This window comes from Plectropomus leopardus, chromosome 22 (assembly GCF_008729295.1).
Source record: "Plectropomus leopardus isolate mb chromosome 22, YSFRI_Pleo_2.0, whole genome shotgun sequence".
In the NCBI taxonomy this organism is placed as follows: domain Eukaryota; kingdom Metazoa; phylum Chordata; class Actinopteri; order Perciformes; family Serranidae; genus Plectropomus; species Plectropomus leopardus.
In genome coordinates, this window is record NC_056484.1 from 23,141,497 (window position 1) to 23,168,951 (window position 27,455).

A 27,455-nucleotide genomic window follows, 5' to 3' on the forward strand; every position below is an offset into this window, starting at 1 on the left:
AACTGGATACAGAGTTGAAGGCAGGGCCCCGTTCAATCTTTTGAAAGTTGCTCAGTGGCGCATGGAGCCAAAAAAGTTTGATTTTTCAGGTGTATGATTACCAAGATCTTCAAGCACTTTTGGGGCCATAGAGGTAGAGATTTGTTGGCTGAGCAACTAACTTCCGGTTTAGCGCTCTGCTAACTTGACATTGGGATACCATGTCTCTTTCACAAGGTACATTTGGGCCCCTTGGTACCATGTCAGGTAGTGTAGCTTGGATCAGTTGAGTCTTATGTGTGCGTTGGTCAGACATCATCTGTTGCCTGATGGTATTTTGGAGGACACTGAAAAGGTAGAACTCCTAATGACAGTGGTAGAATCAAAACTAAATGTAACCAAATCTTCTTTAAAACATTGGCGGCCTAGTAATTTATCAATAGTTGTTTATTATCATCAATAGCAGCAGAGGAGCTCTGACGAGAACTGGATACAGGGTTGAATGCGGGGCCCCATTCCGTTTTTTCAAAGTTGCTCAGTGGTGCATGAAGCCAGAAAAAGTTTGATTTTTCAGGGGTAAAATGATCAAGATCTTCCACATAATTAGGGCCATAGAGGTTGAAAGACTTTGTTGGCTGAGCAACCAACTTCTGGTTTAGTGCACTGCTAACTTGAAGGGGCATACAGTGGTGTAATTGTATAGTTTTCTAGACTTCCAAAATAGTATGGGACCGTATGAATCAAATAATAGTGAAAAAAATAATTTTATGTGGTTTGGGACTCTCAAAAAAAATGTATCCGTTGGGATACAACATCTCTTTCACAAGGTACATTTGGGCCCCTTGGCCTCATGTCAAGTATTGTAGCTTGACTCATCTTAACGTGTTGGTCCGGCATCATCTGTTGCCTAATAATGAGTCATAGGGAAGAAGAAAAAGAAGGAGCGAAGAAAAATGTAATGCAGTTTTTTTAAAACAGGAGAAGGCCATAGAAGGTCTAGTAATTTACCAATAGGAGTTCATTATCAGTAGCAGCAGAGGTGCATTGATGAATAGAGAAAAACGGAGATAGAGTTGAAGGCGGGGCCTAATTCAGTCTTTCGAAAGTTGCTCAGTGGTGCATGAAGCATGAAAAGTATGACTTTTCGGGTGTAAAATTACAAAGATCGTCAAGCAATATTAGGCCCATAGAGGTAGAGACTTTGTTTGCTGAGCAACTGACTTCCGGTTAAGCGCTTTGCTAACTTTAAAAAATGGAGTTATCCTGTTGCTCTTTTAGACTTTCAAAATGTTATTGGACCAAGCACATCAAATAAGGATAATAGGTGTGTTTTCATTACAGATTTGCACAAAATTTAAGCAATATTTTCGAAATACACAAAAGTGCGAGAGGATTTTTCTTGCAATGTTATGCAACTTCTCCTCCGGTGATAATATTCCAAGAAGTATGGCGATGGATGTTCAGAATATCAGCAGCTTTATTTTAATTGCAGCCACCGTACTAGCCGTCATTATTTCCAATCCAAGGCCACATAGGCGTGTTATGGAGCCATAATGGAAAGGCAAGCCCCTTATGAGCGGCCAAGTATGAGGGATTTCTGGGAGGTGTAGTCCACGATTTCACAGAAAAATTGTGGATTCAAAACTTCCTGATGATCTGGACAACTTTTTAAGAGTCATGCTATGCAATAACACCTCTTTTAGCTCCTACTGCACATGCCCAAGGGAGCCAGTTCTTTCTGACAAGCACATAGCCATAGTTATTTAGAAAAAGGCTACCTGTGCAGAGTACAGGGTAAATGCAAAAAGAGTGTTTCCATTGCAGTTTTGTGAAATATGGCTTTTTCAAATTGCCTGAAATACTATCTCCAGTAAGCATAAAAATATCCATTATGAAAGACTTCCAGTCTGCTCATGTCTGTTTTGACTATTGCCAGCTCTCTGAACTGTACAGCAGAACAGATTTTACTTTGCTGTTATATAACATTGTCATTTTAAGGCTGTTGTTTAGATCTCCAGATGGAGAGGAGAAGGCATCCTGAGCTTTCCCCATTCTTGTTTTGATGTCTTTGTCAAGTCAAGCCAAGCCAATTTTATTTATAAAGCCCATTATCACAATGCACAGTTTGTCTCAGAGGGCTTTACAGCAAACAACATCCCTCTGTCCTTAGACCCTCACATCGCCTAAGGAAAAACTCCCCCAAAAACCCCTGTAACTGGGGTGGGAAGGTGGAAGAAACCTCAGGAAGAGCGGCTGAGGTGGGATCCCTCCTCCAGGATGGACAGACGTGCAATAGATGTCATAAATAACAAATAAATCATAATAACGACAAAAAAGAAAGTGAAAGAGAGAGGGAAAGAGAGCGGGACAGACGGGGAGAGATACGCAGCAATAACGGTAACAATAGCAAGTCATATTACAATAGTGATAGGTGTAAAATTACTAAATGTACTCTATGATAGCATGTGATGTTACGTACAAATATTTTGTCTGTTGATAAAAGTCTCATGCGTATATTGATAGTGGAAGCATTTGTGGGTCTTACTGTCTGTCTTGATGAGGCTGCTCATGTAGGTGGTGGAGGAGTAGGAGGTGTTGATGTTGAATCTGACCTGTCTGGAAAAGTTGTGGAGTCTGTCAGTTTTAGCCTGCATGTGGGGGTGGTTAGTTGAATGGAGAGCAAGATCGTCTGCGAAGTCAAGATTTTCCAGCTGGGAGAACAGGGTCAACTGGATGCCTCTGGGTTTGTCCGCTGTGGTGTTGGTTGTGATCCGGTCCATGGTGACGAGGGTAAGGATAGAAGAGATGACACAGCCCTATTTCACTCCAGAACGGTCGGAAAACCATTCAGAAAAAGTGTTGCCCATGATGACACTGCACTCTGTATATTCATATAATGTTATCTATCTATCTATCTATCTATCTATCTATCTATCTATCTAAATTACATATGCATCCACACACACACACACACTTTTGTGATGTGTGATTTGATTGTGTATTTCATTACATAAATTCATTATGAGAAAAGCTGGATACTTGCCATTCTCAGTTATATTTTAGTGTAACTCCTGTAATCTTTTGTGTAACTCCAAGATCTTTTTCTTGTTGGGTCTGGTTACAAAACTTTTCTAAAAGATTCTTTTCATGTGTTCGGTCCACTAAACACCTAAACACACCTATGTTCAGGTATTGTAGTCTGTGAGTTTAAAATTACTATTTCAGTTACTCTTAATCATCCTTGATTACAGTGCAGTAGACTGATCTCCCTTTAAAGAAACACTGTAGTATTTCCCTCTTATAGTTGCTCTAGAAATCGTTAAAAAACAGTTAGAATCTGGCTTTAGAAGCGGATTGGTTCTTAATATTTTTTTAAGTTTCTTTAGCCCCTCTGTGGCTCAGTATTGAACAGTCTGTGTTAGCTCCTTTACCTCTTCTTAATTGTTTGTCCACCAAACCTTCTAAGCACACATTGGCTCACCCAGTCATAACTCACCTTCAAAGCATTTGGAGAAAGGTCTCAGGTTTGATAGAGTTTGATCCATATTTAAATAGAGCTTCTAGTATTTGGTTAAATCCTAAGTTAATTATTAATAAAAAAAACATTTATCTGGAAGGAGTGGGTTGAAAGAGGCATCCTTGTGTTGGAGAATTTATACAATACTAATATACTTAAATCATTCAATGACTTTATATATTATAATATGACTTACCTAACTCACAATTCAGGAGATATCTACAACTACACCATCTATTGCAAAAGACTTGTGGAGTACATTCCTGAAGGCCAGCAGATAAGGTGGATAAAATTTTTCAGGTACTGGGACAGGGTCATGAAACAGCTAAATATTAAATTAAACTAAATATTATAGGATGCTGATGGAATATGAAGGGGATGGAGGTGTATCAGCGCTTAGGCTAGCCTGGGAAAGGGATCTAGGGGCATCATTTAATGAACAAGAATGGGCTAATATTTGTAGGAACTCACAGGTAATGTCAAGTGGATTTAAAGGTGAGGCTTATCCACTTTAAAACTCTACATAGATCTTACTGGACTCCGAGTAGGCTTTTCAGACTTAAAGGACTCGGCTATTTGTTGGAAATGCTGCATGGGTGAAGGTACACTGGTACATGTGCTATGGTCATGCCCCAAGATTAATCAATATTGGCTGAAAATCCACAGTTACATTGTCAATGTCATCAAAAGACAATTTGTATTCTGTATTCTGTCCCAAGTTATATATACTTGCATTGTCTGCCTTTTCACAACCACTGAAATATTGGACGCAGACGGCAATTAAGATTGGTCGACACATCATCCTCAGGAACTGGAAGAAACCTGGAGAACCTCCTTTTCAGGAGTGGATGACAGAACTGGGAAAAGTGGCTGCATATGAATGGATGTCATAAAGGATGCAGGACAAAATAGAAAAATATCTCCTGAAATGGGGCATGTACCTTTACAACATACAGAGGTCAATGTAAAGATTAAGTGAAATCAGGTTAAGTCTCTTTTATCAAGACACATAGTTTATGTAGTTAGTTATTGTTATTACCATTATAAGTATTTTTATTATTATTATTATTTTCTTTCTTATTTCTTATTATTAATTTATTCTATTGTATCTTATATTTTATTTATTTGTCTATTTCTTTTTTTATTTTAAAAATTTTATTTTTGGGAGCATTTAATGCAATTGATCCCTTGATCTTATTAATACAGTGTTTCCTAAGGTATCCATCCGCATTGTTTTTCTGTTAACAGAGTGAGAAATAAGTCATATGATAGAAGGTCGACCCCTCTTAGTTTATGGGTGGGATGGGTGGGTTGTTTTTTTTTTTGTTTTTTTTTTTTTTTCTTTTGTTGTTGTTGTGGTTTTTTGGATGCTGAATATACGACAATGTCTTCTGAAGACCATAGTATGTTTGTTTAATTTGAATATGAGAAAATAAAAATTGCTAGTCATTGCATGTCTTTTCCTGGTTTAGTAAGAGAGATTGTTTTATGCATGTACAAATCAAAGTGCTGGAGGCTATTGATTTGGTGTGTGTTTATTTCCTGGAAAACTAGGAAACTAAACACTTTCCTGGAAACTAAACACTAATGAAGAAAACTCTGTGTCAGTGTGGTGGCCCCAGTCAGCGGAGGAGTCGTGCTGTAAATGGAGTGAAAGGCCACAGCCCGAGTGGGTGCTGTCCTGAGGGCATGAACGGCTGTAACAGTCACCCTGTTACCCTGCAGGTCAGTCTGAATGTGACAACATGAGGGCATCTGCCCAACAACACTAAGTTCCTGTGTGTGTGTGTGTGTGTGTGTGTGTGTGTGTGTGTGTGTGTGTGTGTGTGTGTGTGTGAACGTGCAGCATAGGCACGTGCAGCAGTAGCCCGTTGTCATCACAGAAACTTTCGGTGCCTCCGGCAGTGTGTTGCTGTCACTGCCCTGAACAAAACTGCTCACTTTGTATTTCTGATTTACAACAAAGCCTTTTTGATTATAGCAACATTTTTTCATGGTATATATCATAACATCATTTAAACATTTATATTCTTATTATTACCAGCTAAAACCTTCATATATTGTTTGAAAAATAATAATGTTAATTATATAATAATAATAATAACATTCACTAAAGCCTAAAAAGCGTATTAATGTGTGATCATGGGGCCTATGCATCCACACACCCTTTTAGTAATTTGTTTATGACACCTAGAATAAAAAAATGCCATTCTATTTGCCTTTTATTTAGTTTTTGAGAAACAGACCCGTCCTTTAACCCTTTGAAACCCTTTGATTTCTTTCAAAAAACATTGGAGGAGGACAAAAATGAACCAAATTTTTTCAAAAATAATTAGTGGGAAGTACAAGAAAATTACCTGAAAATTGGTTTTAAAAAAAAGAAAAAAAGGAAAGTAAAAAGAAAAAAGGAAATTACCTTGAACATAATTTTTAAAAGGATGGTTATGATCATTGTAAATATATATTTTCCTTGGCTTTTTTCCTTTTTTCATCCCCAGATATTTTATCCTAGCTTTTTACAAAATTATTTTCTAAAATCGATGAATTTCTTGCAATTTGTGGATCATTTCTTACACTAAAAAAAGAGAGTTTTATACAGTAACATCAGAACCGTACAGGATGCAGTCATGAAACTTTTTTCAGTGTGTTTCCCAGTTTAGTGGAGTCACAGTTATTGCTCAATCAGATCATTTAATTGGACTCCTGTCCTTGTCTCAGTATACAAGCAGCTGGGGAGAATCTATTTATTGATGAAGTATGTCTGACTCCTCCACAGCTGGTGGAGATCATTTCAGCTAGTTACAATAAATCTTTATTATTTATAAAGTCTATGATAAAGACCAAATCACAAACTGTTTATTCACAATAACACATACATATAATCAGACTGTACTGAGCAGACTCTGCCTTCATTAGTTAGTTTCAATACACTTTAAAAAAATCAATATCAGTTTAAGTGTACATGATATTTAATATATTTTCAGCGCTTTCCGTAAGACACCCCTTACTGACAGGGATTTGAAGCCATTCTATCAAAAACGTCACATTATTTTACTCCACTGAATGTTGGAGCTGCTGCTCTACTGCTGCCTCCATCAGCTGTTGTGGAAGGTAAAGAGACCATAAAATTCAAATAAAGTGAACTGATAGACTTTTTAAGGTGGCAAACATAGGTTTTGCTGCAGTCCAGTCCATAGTAGGACATGACTTTGCCTTAGTCTCAGTGTTGTGGGACTGTACTTTATCAGAGGAGGGGGTGGCTACGTTGTGACTTTTTCATTTAAAAATAAATATAAAATGCAACCTTTTCGAATTATTTGTCCCTTGTCTAAGCCAAAATTAAAAGCACAAGTCCGTCCTCAGTGCTTACTTTTTTTTCTAAATGCCTGACCCGTTTTGCAGCACCCCTTTGCCCCTCAGAAATAATGAACAGTCTCTATCAATAACCACTGAGGGATTGGAATTGACTTCCAGTTGCATTATCTAGGTGTGTTGATCCAACTTTGAGAAATGCGATTTAGTCTGATTTCAGTCAGACTAACGTGTTTACATGTACTTTAAAGGTCCAGTTTTAGTCAGACTATGCAAATATTCAACTTTTTCTAACATCATTATGTACTGACTGCATCACAGCTGGAGTGATCACACAGCAAAATGTACATTAGTTTTACACAGACCAATTTCATGACATAATTTAGTATTAGGAGCAGATTTTGATAATATCTGGAAGGTGGATGTGGTGAGATCACTGAAGTTGAGCAAATCCACATGGGAGCTTCAGAATGGAATGTGACAGCTCCTCACAGAGCTGTTAAACAAGCGCTCCTCTTTCCCCCGCTCGTACAAAAATCCAAATTTAAAAAGTTGCATTGTTATTTATGACATCTATTGCACGTCTGTCCGTTCTGGAAGAGAGATCTCTCCTCGGTCGCTCTTCCTGAAGTTTCTACCATTGATTCCCCTGTTACAGAGGTTTTTGGGGGGGAGTTTTTCCTTAGACAATGTGAGGGTCTAAGGACAGAGGGATGTCATATGCTGTAAAGCCCTGTGAGGCAAACTGTGTTTTGTGATAATGGGCTTTATAAATAAAATTGACTTAACTTAAAATCAGAAACAAATCATGTTCTTTTGAGGGGAATTAGTGCTGCTGATGTGGGAGTCAGTGATGTGTTTTCTCCAGCTTCATGTGCTGCATCCTGTCAGTTTTTGCCATGCATGTGTCATACTTAAGTCAAGAAAAAGCCTGAGGACAAATCAGCAGCCAGCAGCATCAGGGCAGTTCGTGTGTCCACATTGAGCCTCATCAGGATGAACCCAGTGACCTGAGAGCTCCATTTACAGCTGACATGTCTTCACTGTACTCTGAAGGAGCATGTGATGTAATCAGGTTATGTAAAAGCTATAGTTTTGCTGCTTTTTGCAGCATTTGTACAAAATTTATATCCAAGATAAAGTGCTTTCTTTTTATGGAAGGTTTTTGTCATTTTTTTAAAAATCTACAAGTAAGGCTCCATCTAGGATTGAAGATATAATAATAATAACAATAAGAATGATTTTTATTTTGATGATTTTATTTACAATGCACTTTACATTTGAAACAAATAAATACTACATGATAAAATAATTAGCATAAAAAACTACTAAAAAAACAACCAAAATAACAGATAAAAAACAATAATGTTCCTTCACAAACACTTTATGTTGTTACACTGTTTAACTCTTTGAAACCTGAACTGACGTCATTTTTCTTGTGCTGTGTTCAGACGCCTTTCACAAGCATTAAAACCTTTGAGACTTTAGCAAATTTATTTGGTTTTCTTTAAAACTTGGGGGAAAAAGACAATGAGCAAAATATGCCTCACATGACAGTGAGGTTTGTTTTGCAAGAAAGTTTTTTTTTTTAACTGGGGAAATGTCCAGAAATGTTACTGAAATGTGTTTTTGTATGTGTGTATTAACAATGTTTAATGTTTTAATTTTCTAATTTAATTTAATTTATCTTACTCCTTATTCTTTTTTATGCTTGTTTTCAGGTCATTTTTGAAACTTTTTTTCTTTACACATTTAATGCTAATTTGAATAATTTGGTGTTGCTCAATTTTACGTTGCTCATTGCCTCCTTTCCATATTTTGGAAAGAAATCAAGTCAATATGGTCATGTTTCAAAGGGTTAAACGACATGAAGAACATGTATGATTTCATACATGTAGAAGGGTCAGAAATCCAGGGCCAAGAGGATAAACAGAACCTGACATGCACCAGAAAGCGCCACAGGCAGACTGGCACTTAATTCACACATCTACAATTAAAATGTCATCATTTATTTATTCTTCTTTAAATGTGCAGTTTCATTTTATTTTATTTTTTGTTTGATTCTGTGCACCATTTTTTATTCCAAAGTTTTCCAATTTTGATGAAATTTTTGTTTTTGTTTTGTTTTTCTTTCTGATAAAATAAATAAGAACGTATTTGTTGACGTGTAGCGTGTGACGTGTGGCCAGACTCTTTGGTGTCGACGTCAAACGTGTGAGTTCGTTTTCTTCGTCAGTGTGTCCCGTAGATACAGTGTTGGTGGGACGAGCCTGCTGCGTACGCAAGAACGCGCAGTTCAGTGGACAGAGTGAGTAGGACAAATAGTATCAAATTATCTTTATTTAAGGTCATATATGGACAATACGTTCTAGATGGACTTGGAGTAAAGAAAAAAACGTGGACATACAGTTTAACCAACCGGTCTCAGAGACACAAATCGAGCGCTCCCTCCTCTAACATCCGAGACAGTTTGTTGACGGCTGCAGAGAGCAAAGATGGCGGCGCCCACAACAGTCCAGCAAACGATGAGCAAACTGTCAGACAGTTTTTCAAACCCCGCTCACACAAACAGCCGAGACAGCGAGTTATTTTCAGAAGACTCGGACACTCGACATGACTATGTGCTGGAGTTTCTGGAGAAAGAAGTCGGCAGCGACCTGAAGTCCCTGAAGACTGTTGGACAGCTGCTGGACAGACTGAGAGAGGAGAACAGCGAGCTGGAGGAGCAGGTGAGGAGGGACACCTCTGAGAGACGCCTGTCCAGTGGGACAGACGGTGTCTTTGTCTGTCAAACCAAAAATATTTACAACTTAAGTTTGAAACTGACCACATGACTCAAATAAAGTCTGTCCATGACTGTGTTAGCTCTGAAGCACTGTAATGTGTCTCCTCCAGGCTGAGACTGTGTCCTCCAGGCTGTGACTGTGTAGTTTGTGTCCTCCAGGTTGTGACTGTGTCCTCCAGGTTGTGATTGTGTATTTGTGTCCTGCAGGTTGTGATTGTGTATTTGTGTCCTCCAGGTTGTGATTGTGTATTTGTGTCCTGCAGGTTGTGATTGTGTATTTGTGCCCTGCAGGTTGTGACTGTGTCCTCCAGGTTGTGATTGTGTATTTGTGTCCTGCAGGTTGTGACTGTGTCCTCAGGATGTGATTGTGTATGTGTGCCCTGTGTATGTGTGTCCTGCAGGTTGTGACTGTGTCCTCCAGGTTGTGATTGTGTATTTGTGCCCTGCAGGTTGTGATTGTGTATGTGTGTCCTGCAGGTTGTGATTGTGTATTTGTGCCCTGCAGGTTGTGACTGTGTATTTGTCCTCCAGGTAGTGACCGTGTCCAGCTCCGTGCCTCCTAAAGTGTGTGCAGCTTTGTGTGCTGCTGAGGAGGCCACATGTTCTCTGGAGGAGCTGCTGCAGAAGGAGAGACTCATCTCCAACAAGCTGCACCAGGTACACACATCAGACTGTATATATATATATATATATATATATATATATACTTGTTATATACAGTCTATGGGTACACACATCAGACTGTGTATATATATATATATATATATATATATATATATATATATATATATAATATATATATATGTATATAAACAGTCTATGGGTACACACATCAGACTGTGACAGCAGAGACCAGCTGCAACACACACTGTGTATACATATATATATATATATGTAAAGTTATATATATATTAGTATATATACAAACCACATCAGTCTATGGGTACACACTCTGACTGTGTCATATATATATATTCATGTATATGCAAGTACAACATGTACTGTTATTACACTGGTACACACATCAGACTCATCAAATCATCACATAAACAGTTTCTATTAGTCTTACAAATCACATCATCTACCTCTGACTGTATTCATGTCCTGCAATAACAACATGTACTGTTACTGTCACCAATCACATCATAATCATCAACATCATCAACAACAATAACAACAACAGCAACAACAAATCATAATCATAATCATATTCACATATCTGTTACTGTCAGTGCTAATCTCAATGCCTGAGTCAGTTACTGGAGGACACTTATTGATATTTACCAAAAAACTCTAATGTAAAAGCAATAAAACAACGATAAAAACACGCTCAAAAGTACTGCCAAACACAGAGCCTACACCTGCTGCTGGTCGCTGCATGAGCATGCGCCGTCCTCATCTGCCTTTTGTCCAACAACCCATATGCTCTGAATTTCACACAGAGCCTTTTAAGGACAGCACTGCCATGAATAGATCATTACATGCAACAGGAAACTAAACTTGTTAAACAAAAAAATAGCCTGAATTAACCATTGTGTGTGTGTGTGTGTGTGTGTGTGTGTGTGTGTGTGTGTGTGTGTGTGTGTGTGTGCTTGCATGCATGCGTGCGTGTGTGTGTGTGGATTTCAATAGCTGGCTATTTTTTGAGAATTTCTTTCTCTCTGTGCAGTGCAAGTCAAAAGAAGGAAAAAAAAACAAATTCACATTAATTAATGAACATAAACTCCGAAGCCTTAATTTTTATTTTTTGTTGTCAATTTACAATTTACTGCTGTTCTCCAACAAAAGGGGCCACAGAGTGCCCTGACACATTCCAAATGCCAAATATCATGTAAGTGTTGCAGCTCTGTGACGATCCTGCTATGTTTAACACCACCAAATGCTTCCATAATGTTACTTCACCAGAGAGGTGATGCAAGCAGATTTCTATGTCTGTATGACAAAGACACTAGATGGCTTTCCATTAACCCTCAAACTGCACAAATTGAAATTGCAATTAGATATAAAATAAGAAAATACGCCTAATAGAAACACAGAAAAAAAAACCCAACTCCCATTTATTGCAAAAAAGTTGTTACACTCACTTGAGTTTGGTATTTCATGCGAATTGAAAAAGCCATATTTGTCCAAACTGCAATGGAAACACACTGGCGTTTCTAGGTCACATGATGCTATGGCTATGTGCTTGTCAGTAGGAACTGGCTCCCTCATGATGCAGCAGGAGCTACAAGAGCTGTTACTGCATCACATAACTCTTCAAAAGTTGAGCAGATCATCTGGAAGTTCTGAATCCACAATTCCTCTGTGAAATCAGCTCCCAGAAATCCCTCATACATGGCCGCTCCCATGTTTAAGGGGCTCGCCTTTCCATTATGGCTCCATAACTCGCCTACATGGCCTTGGATTGAAAATAATGATGGCTAGTGTGGTGGCTGCAATAGAAATAAAGCTGCTAATGTTTTGAATATCCATCACGATGCTTCTTGGAATGTTATCATCAGAGAAGTCTCATAACATCACTCAGTGGAGACATCTCACAATTGTGTTTTATCGACATTTTGACAAAATCATTGAAGTTTTGTGTGCAAATCTGTAATGGAAACCTGCCTTATAAAGTAATTTACTTAGGCCATTCTTGGATGTATAAACAATGGTTTGTATTCCTATATGATTACACCTTCCAGCACCTACAGGGGGCCCAGCCTTGGATGGATAGTCTCGGCCAGACGCTTAACCAGGTGGACACTATAGAGAGACACGTCAAGTACCTACGATGCCTTCAACATATAGAAGAACTCAGGTACTGTGAACTGGAGAGTGACACATGGATGTGTGGACAGACAGAGATGACGATGGACGTAGGGGGTCAATGTAAAGAAAAGAACCGTAAAAGTGAAGCACAAGCTGAGTTGTATAGAGGTCTAAGCAATGACATATAATAGCTTGGGGTCTAAATCAGGATGGGCACAGGTAGTCAGTCACTCTAAATGTTGAGGTCTTGGTAGAATGTCTGTGTGTTGTGTGTCTGCAGTGCTGCAGTCCAGCAGTGTCTGATGACCAGCAGTGTCTGGGAGGCCATACGGGCAGTGGACAGCATGGCTGCACTGGACACTGGACTTAGCCAGTCCGGATGTTCTCACCTCCAGGACTTCCTCCGAGAAACACTACACTTCTGGCACAAGATCATCAAAGACAGACTGGCCGGGTAAACCTCCACCCAACCCCCGACCTTTATTTGTCTGAATGTGCCAAAGTTCTGAAATGCAAAGATCATCATCCTGTGTTTGATATGTGAGCTCAGTCCTCCTCTTTAATTCCCACACAGTGATTTTGAGAAAGTGTTGACTCAGCTTCACTGGCCGATCATCTCCCCTCCAACTCAGTCTCTGACTCCCACCGCCAACGGTCAGGAGATCAGCAGCCAGTTGGAGCTGCTCGTCTCACAGCTGCTCGCCCTGCAGACCTCGTATCCTTCACTCTGGGCTTCTACTTTCACATACAATCTTTCTTTTACAATCAATCACACTTTATTTGTGTAGCACCTTTCATACAAATTAACTGTAACACAAAGTGTTTCATACAATAAAAAACCATAACACACACACACACACACACACACAAAATAGTACTCATTAAACCGGGAACTGAGGAAATGCTACCGTAAATAAGGAAACACCAGAATCACCATAAAACCAATAAACAGAAAGATAAAAAAGACATAAGTAAGTAGATAAATAGATTAATAAATAACAATAATAAAAATAAATGAATAAGTAGATTAATAAATAAGTAAAATACATAAACTGTAAATAAGAGGTAAATTAAAGGATAAAAACAGTAAGTAAAATAATTTAATAAATATCTTAGAAGTAATAAAATGATTTAGAAATTAGTAAAACTGTAAAACTGACTAAAATATAACAATAAATAGTCATTAATTAAATAAAGTTCAATTAAAAGCCAAAGTAAAATTGTATTCACTGTTTGATTGTTTTGCAATATCAGCATCAACATCAGCTAACAGGAGGTAAACATGTTGAACACTGCAGCTTCTCCAGTCTTTGTTTTCTTTAACTTCCCTCCGTCAGTGATGACCTCATATCCCAAAGGGCTTCGGCCTCTTCTCAAGGTGCGCCCTCCACCCAGCCTGCTTCTGCATCCACACCTCTGTCCAAACCTCCTCCCCTCTGCCTGCCCATTCAGATCATGCTGCAGCCCGCTCAGCAAGAGGTTCAGATACCACTTCTACGGGAACCGACAGACCAACTCCCTCAGCAAGGTCTCACATGCACAACTCACATCACATATACACTAGGGGTCGATCGATATCGTTTTTACAGGGATGATACTGATACTAATTATTAGGAGTCACTAAGACCGATAACCGATATTTAAATTGATATGCATTTAGAAGAAAAATGAAGATCTCTCTGTCAGTGTTTGGAATTTGGAATATAACAAAATCTACAATTCTACAATTCTACAATTTCATTTAGCAGACGCTTTTATCCAAAGCGACGTACAACACAAGCAAGAATTTAGACTTAAGGAAAAAACCCTTAGTAAGTGCAAAAAGTGCTTCAGGTGTGATTGGTCACAGGTATTGCCGTCTAGTGGCAGAAGAAGTGCCGCACAGACCACCCCCCCCCCCCTTTTTTTTTTTTTTTAAACCAAAGTAATAACCAGTAGCGATCTCAGCATCTGAGATTCAACAATCTCAGTATCACTACTTACGATGACAGTCAACATACAACATCACACAACTTTGTCAGTGCTAGATAATCATTAGGTGCTGGGTTTTGGACCTTCTGACTTAATTTACCCCAAAGGGCAAAGCGGAGAAGAGTCAGGTTAAGTGCCTAGGTGTTCTCGGAACAAATGAGTTTTCAATTGTCTCTTAAAAGTAGAAAGGGACTCAGCAGAACGCACAGAGTTTGGAAGTTTGTTCCACCATTTGGGAACAACAGAAGAGAAGAGTCTGGCTAGAGATTTAGAGCCGTGCTGGGCTGGAAGCACCAGGCGTCTTTCGCATGCAGAGCGTAGTGGGCGAGAAGGAGAGTAGACCTGCATCAGGGATTCCAGGTAGGCTGGAGCAGTTCTTGTGATTGTTTTGTAAGCCAAGAGAAGTGCTTTGAATTTGATTCTGGCTGCCACTGGAAGCCAGTGAAGAGAAATTAGCAGTGGGGTGACATGTGCTCTTTTGGGCTGGTTGAAGACCAGACGTGCTGCTGCATTCTGGATCATCTGAAGAGGTTTGAATGAGCATGCAGGGAGGCCTGCCAGAAGAGAGTTGCAGTAGTCAATGCGTGAGATCACAAGAGCCTGAACCAGAAGCTGTGTGGCCTGTTGGGTCAGGAAGGGTCTGATCTTCCTGATGTTGTAGAGGGCATAACGGCAAGACCGAGAAACTGAGGCCACATGAACCTTAAAGGTCAGCTGGTCATCAATCATGACACCCAGGTTTCTGGCTGAGTTTGTGGGCACAAGTAGGCTCGAGTCAAGTTGGACACTGATCTGAGGCTGAACAGATGGACAAGCTGGAAAGACCATGAGTTCGGTCTTAGACAGATTTAGCTGAAGGTGGCGTTCCTTCATCCATGTGGAGATATCAGCCAGACACGCTGATATCGAGCTGAGACCGTTCTGTCGTCAGGTGGAAAGGAGAGGAAGAGCTGAGTGTCATCAGCATAGCAGTGGTAGGAGAAACTGTGGGAACGGATCACTGCACCGAGTGAGGTGGTGTACAGAGAGAAGAGTAGGGGACCAAGCACCGACCTCTGAGGAACCCCTGTCGATAGGCCATGTGACCTAGACACCTCTCCTCGCCATGACACTCTGAAGGATCTGCCTGTGAGGTCCTTCAACACAAAATTTTGTTTGAATGCCTTTCGCAAATGTTTCATCAAAACTGAAATTTTCAACATTACATACAGCAAGTTACCAGCAACCTTTTTTAAAAAGTCAAGTAAATGCTTTATAAAATGAATAGATAACAATATCTCCCTGTGGTTTTACAAAGTAAAAGTTCCTCCCATGCAGACACTTTCTTTGCACTTTCTCATTAGTTAATATCGGTGATCATTAAAATAAAACACTGATACAGATAATCTGCAAATGCCAGATATTGCCCTGATAATCGACTAGGCCAATAATCCGCCGACCCCTGATATACACACCTGAAAACACTCAGAATTTATGCACACCACCGAAACCGACTGACACCAACTTCAGTTTATGTGTCTAATCTGAGCATGGTTTGACACATTAACATATATTTTTTGTGCATAAATTGTAATGATTACCAGAGTTACAGTTTCATGGCAAGCACATGATAGCAGAAACTTCAGACAGCTCAGTGTTAAAGTAGACCTGTCTTATTACAAAGTTTCCCATCAGACAATGTTGTCTTATTGAGTCTGTCTGTCTGAGTTTGTTTCATTCTTGTGAACATGATATCCCAAGAACATTTTGGGGAATTTTTCAAATTTGGCACAAACGTCCGCTTGGCCTCAAGAGTTTATTGATTAGATGTTGTTTCATCAAAGGTCAAGGTAAATCTGACCTTATCTGTTTCATTCTTGTTAACGCAATATTTCAATAATGCTTTGAGGGAATTATTTCAAATTTGGCACAAACTTCCACTTGGACTCGAAGATGAACTAATTTGATTTTGGTGGTCAAAGGTGATGATTGCTGTGACCTCATCAATCTCATTCCTGTGATATCTTAAGATCTCTCAGGGAACTTCACATTTGGCGCAAATGTCCACTTGGACAAAAGGATAAACTAATTTGATTTCGGAGGAAGCTCTCAAGAACACCATGAGAGCTTCTTTAAAATAGCATGAAGGTCTGTAGCTCATACAGAATTGTAAGATATTCTTCAAAGGAAAACCTTCTTACTGACCCTGTTTTGCAAATGATTTCACGGTCTATCAGTTCTCATTTTGCATTGTTGATCCAGGAATTCCCATGTCTCCCTGAACAGCCAAAGTAGAAGCACACTCTGAGACTGAGTGCAGCTTTACAGCTGTGAACTCTTTACCTCCTGTTGGTCAGACAACATGTCACACACACTAGTTCTTTCTGGGCACTAGTCATGATGGTTCTTAAACACACTGTCAGCAAAGACTGCAACAACCTTTAGGTTTTCGGTCCTGATTCTCTAATATCTGCTTGTACAATTGGATCAGAGAGACTTATTGTCCCCACAGAAAATCAGTCGAAAGAGTCTTTGGCAAAGCTTTAGAAGAGCTCAAACTCCTCCTTTGTCTGCGTCTTCCAGCCGGAGTGGTACCTCACACAGGTTCTGATGTGGATGGGAAATAGCTCGGCCTTCATGGAGGAAAGGATCCAACCTATCCTGGACCGAGCCGGGGCCTCCATCAGTGCCATGGTGAGCTGATCTACACCTGTCTGCTCCGATCTCATCTGGTTAGTCCACACAGGTAGTTATTGTGCGTGTGTGTGCATGCGCGTGCAGGTGGAGCTGTGTCGAGGCCTGCTGTCTCTGGTCCAGGAGAAGGTGGCCAGCGATGCTTCCAGGCTGCTCTATGACGACGTGCTCTTCTGTCACCTTGTGGAGGAGGTGCTGCAGTTTGAGAAGGAGCTGCGAACAAACCAGTCGTACCCAGCAGTGCACCCCGGTCTGCTTCACCTCCTACTGGAGGACGCTATCCTTCAGAAGTGGCTCACTGTGGAAAAGAAGAGTAAGTATACCTAGCTATGGTGTGATTATCTCAGATTTGGTGCTACATTAAAGTGTTTTGATCCCTGGAGCATTGATAGAAATGGTCAAATTCCCCCGAAATACCACATTTAGACACCAAAAAACATCCTGTGATTTGGTATCAAAAACTTTATACATTTTGAGATTTCTGAGTTGATTTAATAGCAGGCAGTTTTAGAAAGTACAGAGAAATCCCTTGTCAATATACCAAATACAAGGCTCCCATGGTCATGGTAAACCTGGAAAAGTCATAGAATTCATCATAGAATTCATAGAAGTCATAGAAAACTTTAAACTTTTGGGTAATTTTTTTCCGTAGAAAACATTAACATTTTTAGTGATTGTTATTAAAAACATGAAAAGGTTTTTGATTTTCTTTTTTTTTTGTCTTCAAATATATTTAAAGAAAAGCTCAGATATATTTTTCAATTGGCAATTTTTTATAGAAAACTTAAAAAAATGTTGGCAATTATTATTTTTTTTAAGGAAATGGGTTTGGAATGCATGTTTTTGCAAAAATTACATCACTTATTATAGCAAGAAACTTTAAAAACTTACAGTAATTTAGATTATTTTTGGATTTTCAAATTTCCCATTGTCCTTGTACACTTCACTGGGGACACTGGAATTATGTCTGAAAAATGGAAAAAAGGAAAAAATTTGGGAAAGGTAAAAAATAGATAAATAAAAATAAAAAATTGTGAAGGGGGGTCCTTGAAACGTCATGGTAAAGTTTGGAAATTTTGTTCATGAAAATGTGTTGGGACGCTGCAAATAGATCAGCATGTGGCACAGAGATGGAGATTTATTGACATCCAACAAACTATCATTCCATACAAGCATACCACCGGTGACATGTTTAGACATGCAGTGTGCACGGCCTCTCTAAGAGCCGTGAAGAGCATCCTAACGCTGTGTTTGTGTGCGTACTCAGTGGCAGTGGAGAAGATGGACGCCATGCTGTCAGCAGAGGGAGCCTGGAGCTCTCAGTACAAAGACATCAGTGACATGGATGAGCTGAAGGCTCCAGACTGTGCTGAGACTTTCATGACTCTGCTACAGGTCATCACAGGTAAGACTACGCAGTATTTAACTCACTATCTGTATGCTCTTTTATTTAGTAAAGCATGAAACATTTACATGTAATACAGCAGACGCTTGTTTATCGACCATTTTCCATCTTTCGAAATTTAAAATGGAAGGAAAAAAATTCTTCTTCTCTCTGCCTTTTACAGGCACACTGCTGCGTTTTTTGTTACAGTAGCACAAGGGATGCATGATATTTGATTTTTTTGCCGATATCCAATATGCCGATAAATAACAACTCATTTGGCCGATAACTGACACGGACATTTTGCACATCACTAATACCACTACTTCCACTTTTTTTCCCCACTAATTTTAGTGATCATCAAGTCTCTGTTGTTGGTTAATTGACATAATATTCTGTATATTCTTATCAATGATGGCCCACCAGCGAATGGAGACATGAAGTACAGTGCTTTTTAGTGTGTGTAATATCCTTTCATTGTGCAAAATAAGAAAAATATGTTCATGTTGTCAGTTAGAAAAAATATTGGTTTGTGATATGGGCAAAAATCAGCATGTTGGCTGATTTTAATCATTTATTTTAAGCCCATATCTGCAGATACCGATGCCTCAAAAAGCACCACATGATGGTTTGTGGAGCGGTCTGAAAGCACTGACAGGAAGGTGTATGACGTGACCTTCTCTGCATACATGACATACAAACAAAACAGGGACCTGCTGATAACAACGTTCCTCCACAGCTTTCCAAGAGTTGAAAGACTTTACAGGGTACCTGCTAAAGCACACGATAGGAATATATGAAGTCAGAGCTTATGAAGAGTAAAACTCTTGTGTTTGTTGTCCTCCTGCTGTCCTCCTACTGTCCTCCTGCTGTCCTCCTGCTGTCCTCAGAGCGGTACCGGGCCCTGCCCTGTGCCTCTGCACAACTCAAGTTCCTGGGCCTGCAGAGAGAACTAGTGGATGACTTCCGCATACGACTCACACAGGTAACCATGACAGAGAGACGGATGTCAGTGGGAGAAAGACAGTTAACCCTTAGTGACTGTTTGCTGCAATTTAGACGCTTTTCATTATTTATTATTTGATCATTTTGGCTGTGTTCATGCATATGGAATCAATGTAGGCAAGATAGTGTCTTTGGGTTTAATCAGTGAATTTCCAGCTCAGCTCCTACAATAGGTCTAAAATACACTGTGGGAACTAAACTTTTCATTCAGACTGTTAAAGTCAAAAAATGCTCCACTGAAACGCATTTAAACTGACATTTTTGATCCCACAGCCATCAAAGCATAAAAACATGCATTGTATTATTTCTCGGTATCATTCTAGGCTTTTGACTTGGAATTTGTCATTTTTACTATTTTCCACCTGGTGAAGTCATTTTCACCATATGTGGCGTATGGAGAAAATACATGCGGTTTCCACGAGGTGCACTGTCACAATCAATATTGCTGCTAATCATTGACATATCCCAGACTGTCATCATCATCAAAAAAAAAATCCTAAAAAAATAATAGTGTACTTCTCATGTTGTATATTTTTGTGTTTTTTTCATCTAAAAACAGTGGCATCAGGACAAACACCAGTTAGTGATAGGTTTATAATACTTGATAAATGATGAGGACTGATGATGGTTAAAAAATTAGCTCAGTGAAAGTAGAACAAAATAATGTATAATATTTTAATGTTTAATTTATAAATTATAATATATAATATATAATAATGTATAATATTCTTTAAGTGTAAGTAGGTTGGGCATTGTAAGATGGGTAGGAATAACAAGCTTTTTTAATGCTCTGTAGGCACACTGCTGCTTGTTATATGTAATGGTGTTGTACTGTTCTCCACTGTCATATTGCCTTATTATTGTTGCATAGTCATGTAGTTATTTATGGACTTAATATAGTTAGAATTTTGTAAGTGAGGAATGACGAAAGCAGAGGTGTCTAAATAATAATAAGAGTTATTTTCCTTCCTAGGTGATGAAGGAGGAGTCTCGCTGCCCGCTGGGTGCTCGTTATTGCGCCATCCTAAACGCTGTAAACTACATTTCCACCATCCTGGGAGACTGGGGAGACAACGTGGTGAGTTGAGTTAATGAATTTATTATTTGTTTTATTTAAGCTTTTTTTCTTTTGGCCACAGCAGCAGCAGGATGTTGCCATTGCTGGACAGCTCCTAATTATCTCTCATGCATGAGTACGCCAAGCCCTATGGTTTTATATGAAAACTAGTTTCACTGGGAAAAATGTCATAAAGGCAGTCTTGACGAGGAGTCTCACTAAAAACAGTAGGTATGCACAAAGACCGGCTTAAAAAATGTGTACATGCAAATGGTACTATGCTCTTAAAGTCGTGCTCAAAATTTATGCAAAAGGAATTAATTAATAGGAAATAATTCTGTTACTGTCATTTATCAGAGCATCACAACATTGTAATGCTCATCTCTGAATTTTAGCCATTTTAAAAGTCAACAGATATGGAAAAAGAAGTAACCACTGAAACGTTTTCGCTGGCCTCCATGCTGCTTTTTATGGTTTACTAACTTGTTTTCCCAAGCATTCATAACATTTAACATGATGCACCAGTAAAAACAGAGGGAGCTGTGTACACAGCTCTGGTCTCTTGGCAATGGGAAAGGAGACTGTTTATTAGGGGATAGAGTCACAATAAAAAACATGCACACACGCCCTAATTTTGGTTGAAAAGGGTATATTACACAAATAGTCACCTATGTGAGGACTGATCATCATGCTGCTTTAGTGGTAGGGATTCTTTTAAATGCCAAAATGAAACTTTTGTGGGTTTGTACTCAAAAGGAATAAAGATAAAGACAGTTAATTCTCTTATTTAAAAAAAGACACAAAACTTCATGTTGATAATGTTGTGTAAACACAAGTAGCTGCAAGAACTTTGTTTTTATTTTTTAAAAAAGTCTGAAAATTGGTTTAAAACGATTCAGATGAGTTCTAATCAAACAATGCTTCCAGAGAGCAGCCAGCAGATGGTGACAGACCTGTTCCTCTTCTCTCTGCAGTTCTTCCTGCAGCTGCAGCAGGCAGCCGTGTCTCTCGGCGAGGAGGCGGTGCTTGGGGGCCTGGGGGTGATGGAGGTGGGTCGCCTGGCCTCTCTGGAGGGCTCTCTGTTTGAAGGTCTGTTGGCGCTGTTGGATCGACTGAAGGGTGACATGATGGGGAGACTGCTGGAATGGACCATGAGGGAAATCACAGAAAAAGCCAGATCATACAGCCAAGACAGGTGAGACATCAGTGTGAGGAGGAGCACCATATTAATGCCTCTTACCCTCAGCTTACAACACATTTCTATAGCCGTCTGTGCAGTCTCTTGCCTTCAATATTTACTGTAGGTTTTATTTTTTTCTGAATGTTACTAGATTGAATGATATGCTTGGCTCATGGAATGCACTTTAATTTATTTTTTTTCATTTGCTTTATAGATAAACCTGCTTTGCCTTGCCTTTTTACAAAGCCCGAGTTAGCTTAGTGATGACCTGACTGATAGGAGTTTCTTGGTTCGCCTCAGTGAGCATTCCTCTGAAGTGGCCCCAATATACTTGTGGGGTTACGCAAGACTCCATTTTTGGCCCTATGCTGTTCTCACTGTGTATGCTGCCTCCGGGTTCCATTTTTTAATAGACATAATATTTGGTTTCATCATTTTGCCAGTGATGTACAGATCTGTTTACCATTAAAAACAACATTAAATATTCTATACAGCAGGGATACTCAATGTGCTTTGCTTTGGGTCAACTTTTGCAAAATGACAGGAGGCCAGGGGCCAGTCGCAGCAGCCCCATAGATGTTTCTAGGATTTCAGTAAATTTCTTGGATTTCAGGACAATGCTAAGATTTAGAATATTTCTCAGATTTATAAGACATTTCTTAAATTTGAGGATATATTCAGGATTTTAGGACATTTCTCAGACTATTCTAGGATTTTGGGATGTTTGTAGGATTTAACGACATTTCAGGTTTTGGAAATATCTTGGAAATTTTGGACATTTATGGGATTTTCAGATGTTTTTACAATTTGAGGACGTTTCTTTGACTTTAGGACATTTCTAGGATTTTAGGACATATCTAGGAATTCAGGACATTTTTAGGGTTTGAGGATCTTTCTTGGATTTTAACATTTTTAGGATTTTAGACATTTCTAGGACTAAAGGATGTTTTTATGATTTGAAGACTTTTCTTGGATTTTAGGACATTTCTTAGATTTTAGGACATCAGGGGCTTAGCAAAGACCTATGTCAGGGGGTCCAGGGGATCCTCCACTGGCAAGTTTTTTGATCAACAAACTCTATTTTTATTTTCTTTTCGAATTAAAAAATGGTTGCGGGGCCACCCGGCACCCTGTTGGGGGCCAGATTTGGTTGAGTATCACTGCTATATAACCTTTGCTGAACTCTTTACATGATGTTTAAACTTGAGTAAATTTAAACTTTGTCTGTCCTAATTTTAATTAGGCTGCAGTTGTTTTGTGTGTTATTCTTTGTCCTTTAGCTTTTCATAATCGATCATTTATTAAAAATGCTGGTGTGATTTTTGATAGTTCTTTAAATAAGTTCAGTTTTGCTTTGTTCATCTCTCAGGTCAACTGTTACTTTTAAAAGTGCTCTACAAATAAAGTTTGCCTTGACTCAAATGAAGCATTTCCAAGCACAAAAAGTAACATAACAGTTTTCGAAGTGGGCTCAGTCCCAGATGCTGACTGTGTAAAACAGGGACGCCTGCAGAAGGAGACAGGATGCTGTTAATGATGCAGAGAGATGACTGCGATGGAGCAGTGAGAGGCAGAGGAGATCTCAAATAGTTAGGAAAGACATTCTGAACCTTGGAAATAATTACCTTCTTATTTTATCTCCCGGTTTTGGCCCTGGGGTTGTTTTTCAGATGGATTGATTTGGTTTCTCTTCTGCTGATTTCACCAGTCAGGGTGATTAAAGATTTAACTCTGATTTATTGTCTTTGTCTTTTCTCTAGGTGGCTGTCCCTACCACCCCAGCAGGACCAGTCCACTATGACCCTGTCCAGTTCAGCATGTCCCATGATGCTTTGTGTGAGAGACAGATTGTTGCACCTTCATCAGGTCCTGAGTCTGTCTCTGTTCCAGCTGGCCTGGCAGGGTCTGGCCGAGAGAGTGGACCACGTTCTCTACCAGGATGTAAGAGATTAGCGTGCACTAAAAACCTGCTGTACTGTTTGGGTTTCATTTGTGGCAGAGCATATTAAGAACAAACCGTAAAGCAGACATAAAGGCCCAGGCCAGGCCAGGCCCAAAAATTTTACAGTGACCAGAATTAGAAGTTAATAGCAAGGGGAGACGTTAAAATTACAATCTAGATTTTGGTTCTTAAATGTTAGCCAGTCAATAAAGTTTGGCTTCCCAATATCAGAGGAGGTGGATTTCCATTAACCCTCAAATTGTGTAAATTGAAATTGTGTATATGAAATACCCCTAATGGAAACACATCAGTTAAAAAAAAATCCCATTTATCGCAAAAAATGTTTTTACACATACATGAAAGTGGTATTTCAGGCGATTCAAAAAAGCCATATTTTGCATAACTGCAATGGAAACACTTTTTTTTTGCTTTTGTAGGTCACATGATACAAGAGGTGTTATTCCATAATCTGTTATATCTTTTATATAACTCCTCAAAAATTCCTCTGTGAAATCGTGGACTATCAGCTCCCAGAAATCCCTCATACGTGACCACTCCCATGTGTAAGAGGCTTGCCTTTCCATTATTGCTCCATAACACACCTTCAGTGACATTTTTGTGGGTTTTTGGACCAATAATTACACTATGACTTTTTAACGCATTTTGGGATTTCATAGTAAATTATGACATATTCATGCATTTTTGGACAACATATTATACTATGACATTTTTATGTTTTTTTGGACGACGTAGTATAATATGACTTTTTTAATCTATTTTGGCCGACATACCATTCCATGAACTTTTCATGCATTTTTGGATGACATACCCTAGTGTAACTTTTTCACGTTATTTTGTACAAGATATGCTATGACTTTTTTATGTATAGATGATGTAGTATCCTATGATTTTTTATACTATTTTGAATGCTGTACTATGCTATGCTATGCTATGCTATGCTATGCTATGCTATGCTATTCTATTCTATACTACACTACGACTTTTTCAGGCTATTTTGACATACTATACTCTGCCTGTTTTATGCCTTAAAATAGCGTCTTGTCCACGTGTTGCTCCATGCTGCTCCTGGCACTTTGTTCAGACATGTCTTCTGATCATGTACTGTGTGTGCCTTATTCAGGTGATCCTGTCCAATCATTTCAGTGAAGGCGGAGCAGCTCAGCTTCAGTTCGACATGACCAGAAACCTTTTTCCTCTGTTTGGTCACTACTGCAAAAGACCTGAGAACTTCTTCAAGCAGTAAGTGTGTGTGTGTGTGTGTGTGTGTGTGTGTGGGGGGGGGGGTCATCACAAGGCTGTTGTTTAGAGTGTGTACCTCTTTTCTCTGTTTAACCCTTTAATATCTAGGCAAATTAGCTTGCTTTCTTTCAAAATCATGGGAAAAAGGCAATAAGCAATTTAAGAAGAAATTACCCAAAAATCAGCAAGTAATGAGTAAGAAGTACAAGAAAATTACCGAAAAATGGTGCAGCCTCTAGCTCACCTGCTGCAGTGTGCGCCCCATATGTTGAGGTCTTTGCAGCAGCCTGCGATCGATTCCAGCCTGTGGCCCTTTGCTACGTGTCATTCCTCCTCTCTCTCCCACATTTCGCCCCCAAAAAAATCTTAAAAAAAAAACAGCAAACAAACAAAAAAAAGCAAAGTAAAGCAACTCCAACAAATAAAACAAACACACAAGGAAATTCCCATAAAAAACTGCTTAAAAATTTAAATAATTTTGTAAAATAATATCACATATGTAATTATGATAATTATAAATTGAGCTGTCTCGACATTTTCCTCTTACCTTTTTAAAAATAACTTTCTAAATCCACTAATTTCTTGCAGTTTGCGGGACACATCTTGCCAAGTTAGTCATTGCCTTTATTTCCCATGTTTTTGAAAGAAATCAAACCAATTTGCTCATGAAGGTTTAAATAGTTGTGAAAATCATCTGAATGCATTACAAGAGAAGTGATAGCAATCCAGGTTTCAAAGGGTTAATGGAGAAAGTTGCACTGTGCTTTAGATGTTTATGTATGTGTATACTGTATCGTGTATGTGTATGCATGTATATGTATACTGAAGAAAGATTGTAGTGCTGGGGTGGGTTCTATGTGGCTGCCAAGTTTTGTTTTTATTTATTTATTTATTTTTTGTTGTTGTTTTCTGGTTTAGTTTGTTTTGTTTTGATTTTATTAGGGTGCCTGCACTGCGAAGCAGTGCAAGGAACCTATTACTACTCGGTGCAACACATACCCCGAAGTGCCTGCACTGCGAAGCGCATGCATTAGTACACACTAAACGCGTATACAAGTACCCCCAGACTGTCCCACTGCAGCACAGTGGGACAGTGTGGGCCCTTTGGAGGGCCTACAAGTAAGACACTGATTGGCCCTTGTGGCCCCTGAGCTTGAGGGGGCCCTTAATTGTAGGCCGTTGTGGTCTATTAAAGATATCACTTACTGATTAATGTCCATTAATTGGTTCTTGTGTCTTGTGGCCCTGAGTTAAAGTGTGGCCACCCCCCTCCTGCTCCTCACATACATTAGTGGCCCCTCAGCGGCAGGCACCCTTCAAAATTTCTGCCGAAATTTTCTAGTTTTGTTATTAATATTATTGTTATTATTATAATTATTGATGTTATTTATTTTCCTTTTGTCTGTCTGTGGATCCCTTTATATCTCTATAATTTGTATTTGTGTAATAAGTACAGTACATAAGTACATTTTAGTGTTTTCAAAATGAATAAAATATGAACGACAAAAAAAACGTTTGAGTTTGGTCACATCCCAAAGTGTTTGTCAGGAGAACCATCTGTGTGTGGGGTTATGCTCCAGTCATGACAGATGGGTTAGCATTGATCATCTATTTAGATGAGCTGAGAAAATACCAACAAATCATGAAGCCACTGGAAAATCAGAATTAAAAAGACAATCGAGGATTAAGAGCACAACTGAAAGAGATAACTTTAATGAGCATTCTCATGAGTTTGTCTCCATTTGCTCTCTCTGTCTCTCTGTCTCTCTCTCTCTCTGCAGTGTTAAGGAGGCGTGTATCATCTTGTGTCTTAACGTGGGCTCTGCTATTCTGCTGAGGAATCTCCTCAAAGAGTCCGAGGAGGAGACGAGAGACTGGGTGGGTACAGGGGATCCTACACCGGAGTCTGCGCTCAATGAGCTGGGGGTTTACTGCTTGGCACCCTGCGACGTCTTGATCCTCCTCAACCTCAGAGCCTCCTGGCCTTGACAGTAACAATCCTCCCTGCACTATTTTCTGACGGGGAATCAGAGCAAGTGCTTTAACTGTCTTTGTAAACAAGACAGGTAATATTTCAGACTGTTCAGATAGTGGTAATAGTGAGTTGATACTATTGCATTGTCATTGTATGAACTTATTGTGCATTATTTTTTGGGGACCCACTTACCTGTCACCTGAGTTGACTGACATATACCACAAAGGAGAAATAACAATTGTTATAATGGATTATGTAATAAACCCTGATAACCTGCAATGCCAAAGGTCTCATTATACTGCTCTGCTCCTGAGCAGAATACTACCATCCTTGCAGTGATGTTGCACATTTCTTTTTTTTCCTTTTTTTGTCTGGTGAGGCTGTGCTTTGTCTATTTTTGCTGGCTTTGACCCTGGCTGTTAACAGCGACAATAGATGCAAGGCGGCTAGAGCTTCCTCTTCCCTTTTCCCCAAATTACACAGGAGCATGTCCATGGTTTTCCGGGTGGTTGTCAGTTTCTGGTCGCCTCTCTCTGACCAGCAGGCTTTAGTGCATCAGTACCGCTTCACCTCATTTAATTTAGTTCAATAAAGTTTGATTCAGTTCAATATTATTCATCACGTCCTTTATCACATATCACAATTTGCCTCAGAGGGAAGGAAA

The 27,455-nt window shown here is 39.2% G+C and overlaps 1 protein-coding gene across 1 annotated transcript; it reads left to right on the plus strand.

Annotated features, from left to right (window-relative positions):
• The first annotated feature begins 9,161 nt into the window (after positions 1-9,161).
• On the plus strand, positions 9,162-27,455 carry LOC121961380 (RAD50-interacting protein 1-like). Its single transcript, XM_042511351.1, is given in 16 exon segments — positions 9,162-9,537; positions 10,125-10,250; positions 12,278-12,393; positions 12,625-12,798; positions 12,919-13,059; positions 13,682-13,805; positions 13,807-13,872; positions 16,878-16,988; positions 17,076-17,301; positions 18,256-18,393; positions 19,263-19,357; positions 20,351-20,455; positions 21,409-21,629; positions 23,375-23,555; positions 24,698-24,816; positions 26,598-27,455. Coding segments are annotated over 16 exon segments (2,385 nt in total). The 5' UTR covers positions 9,162-9,303; the 3' UTR covers positions 26,806-27,455.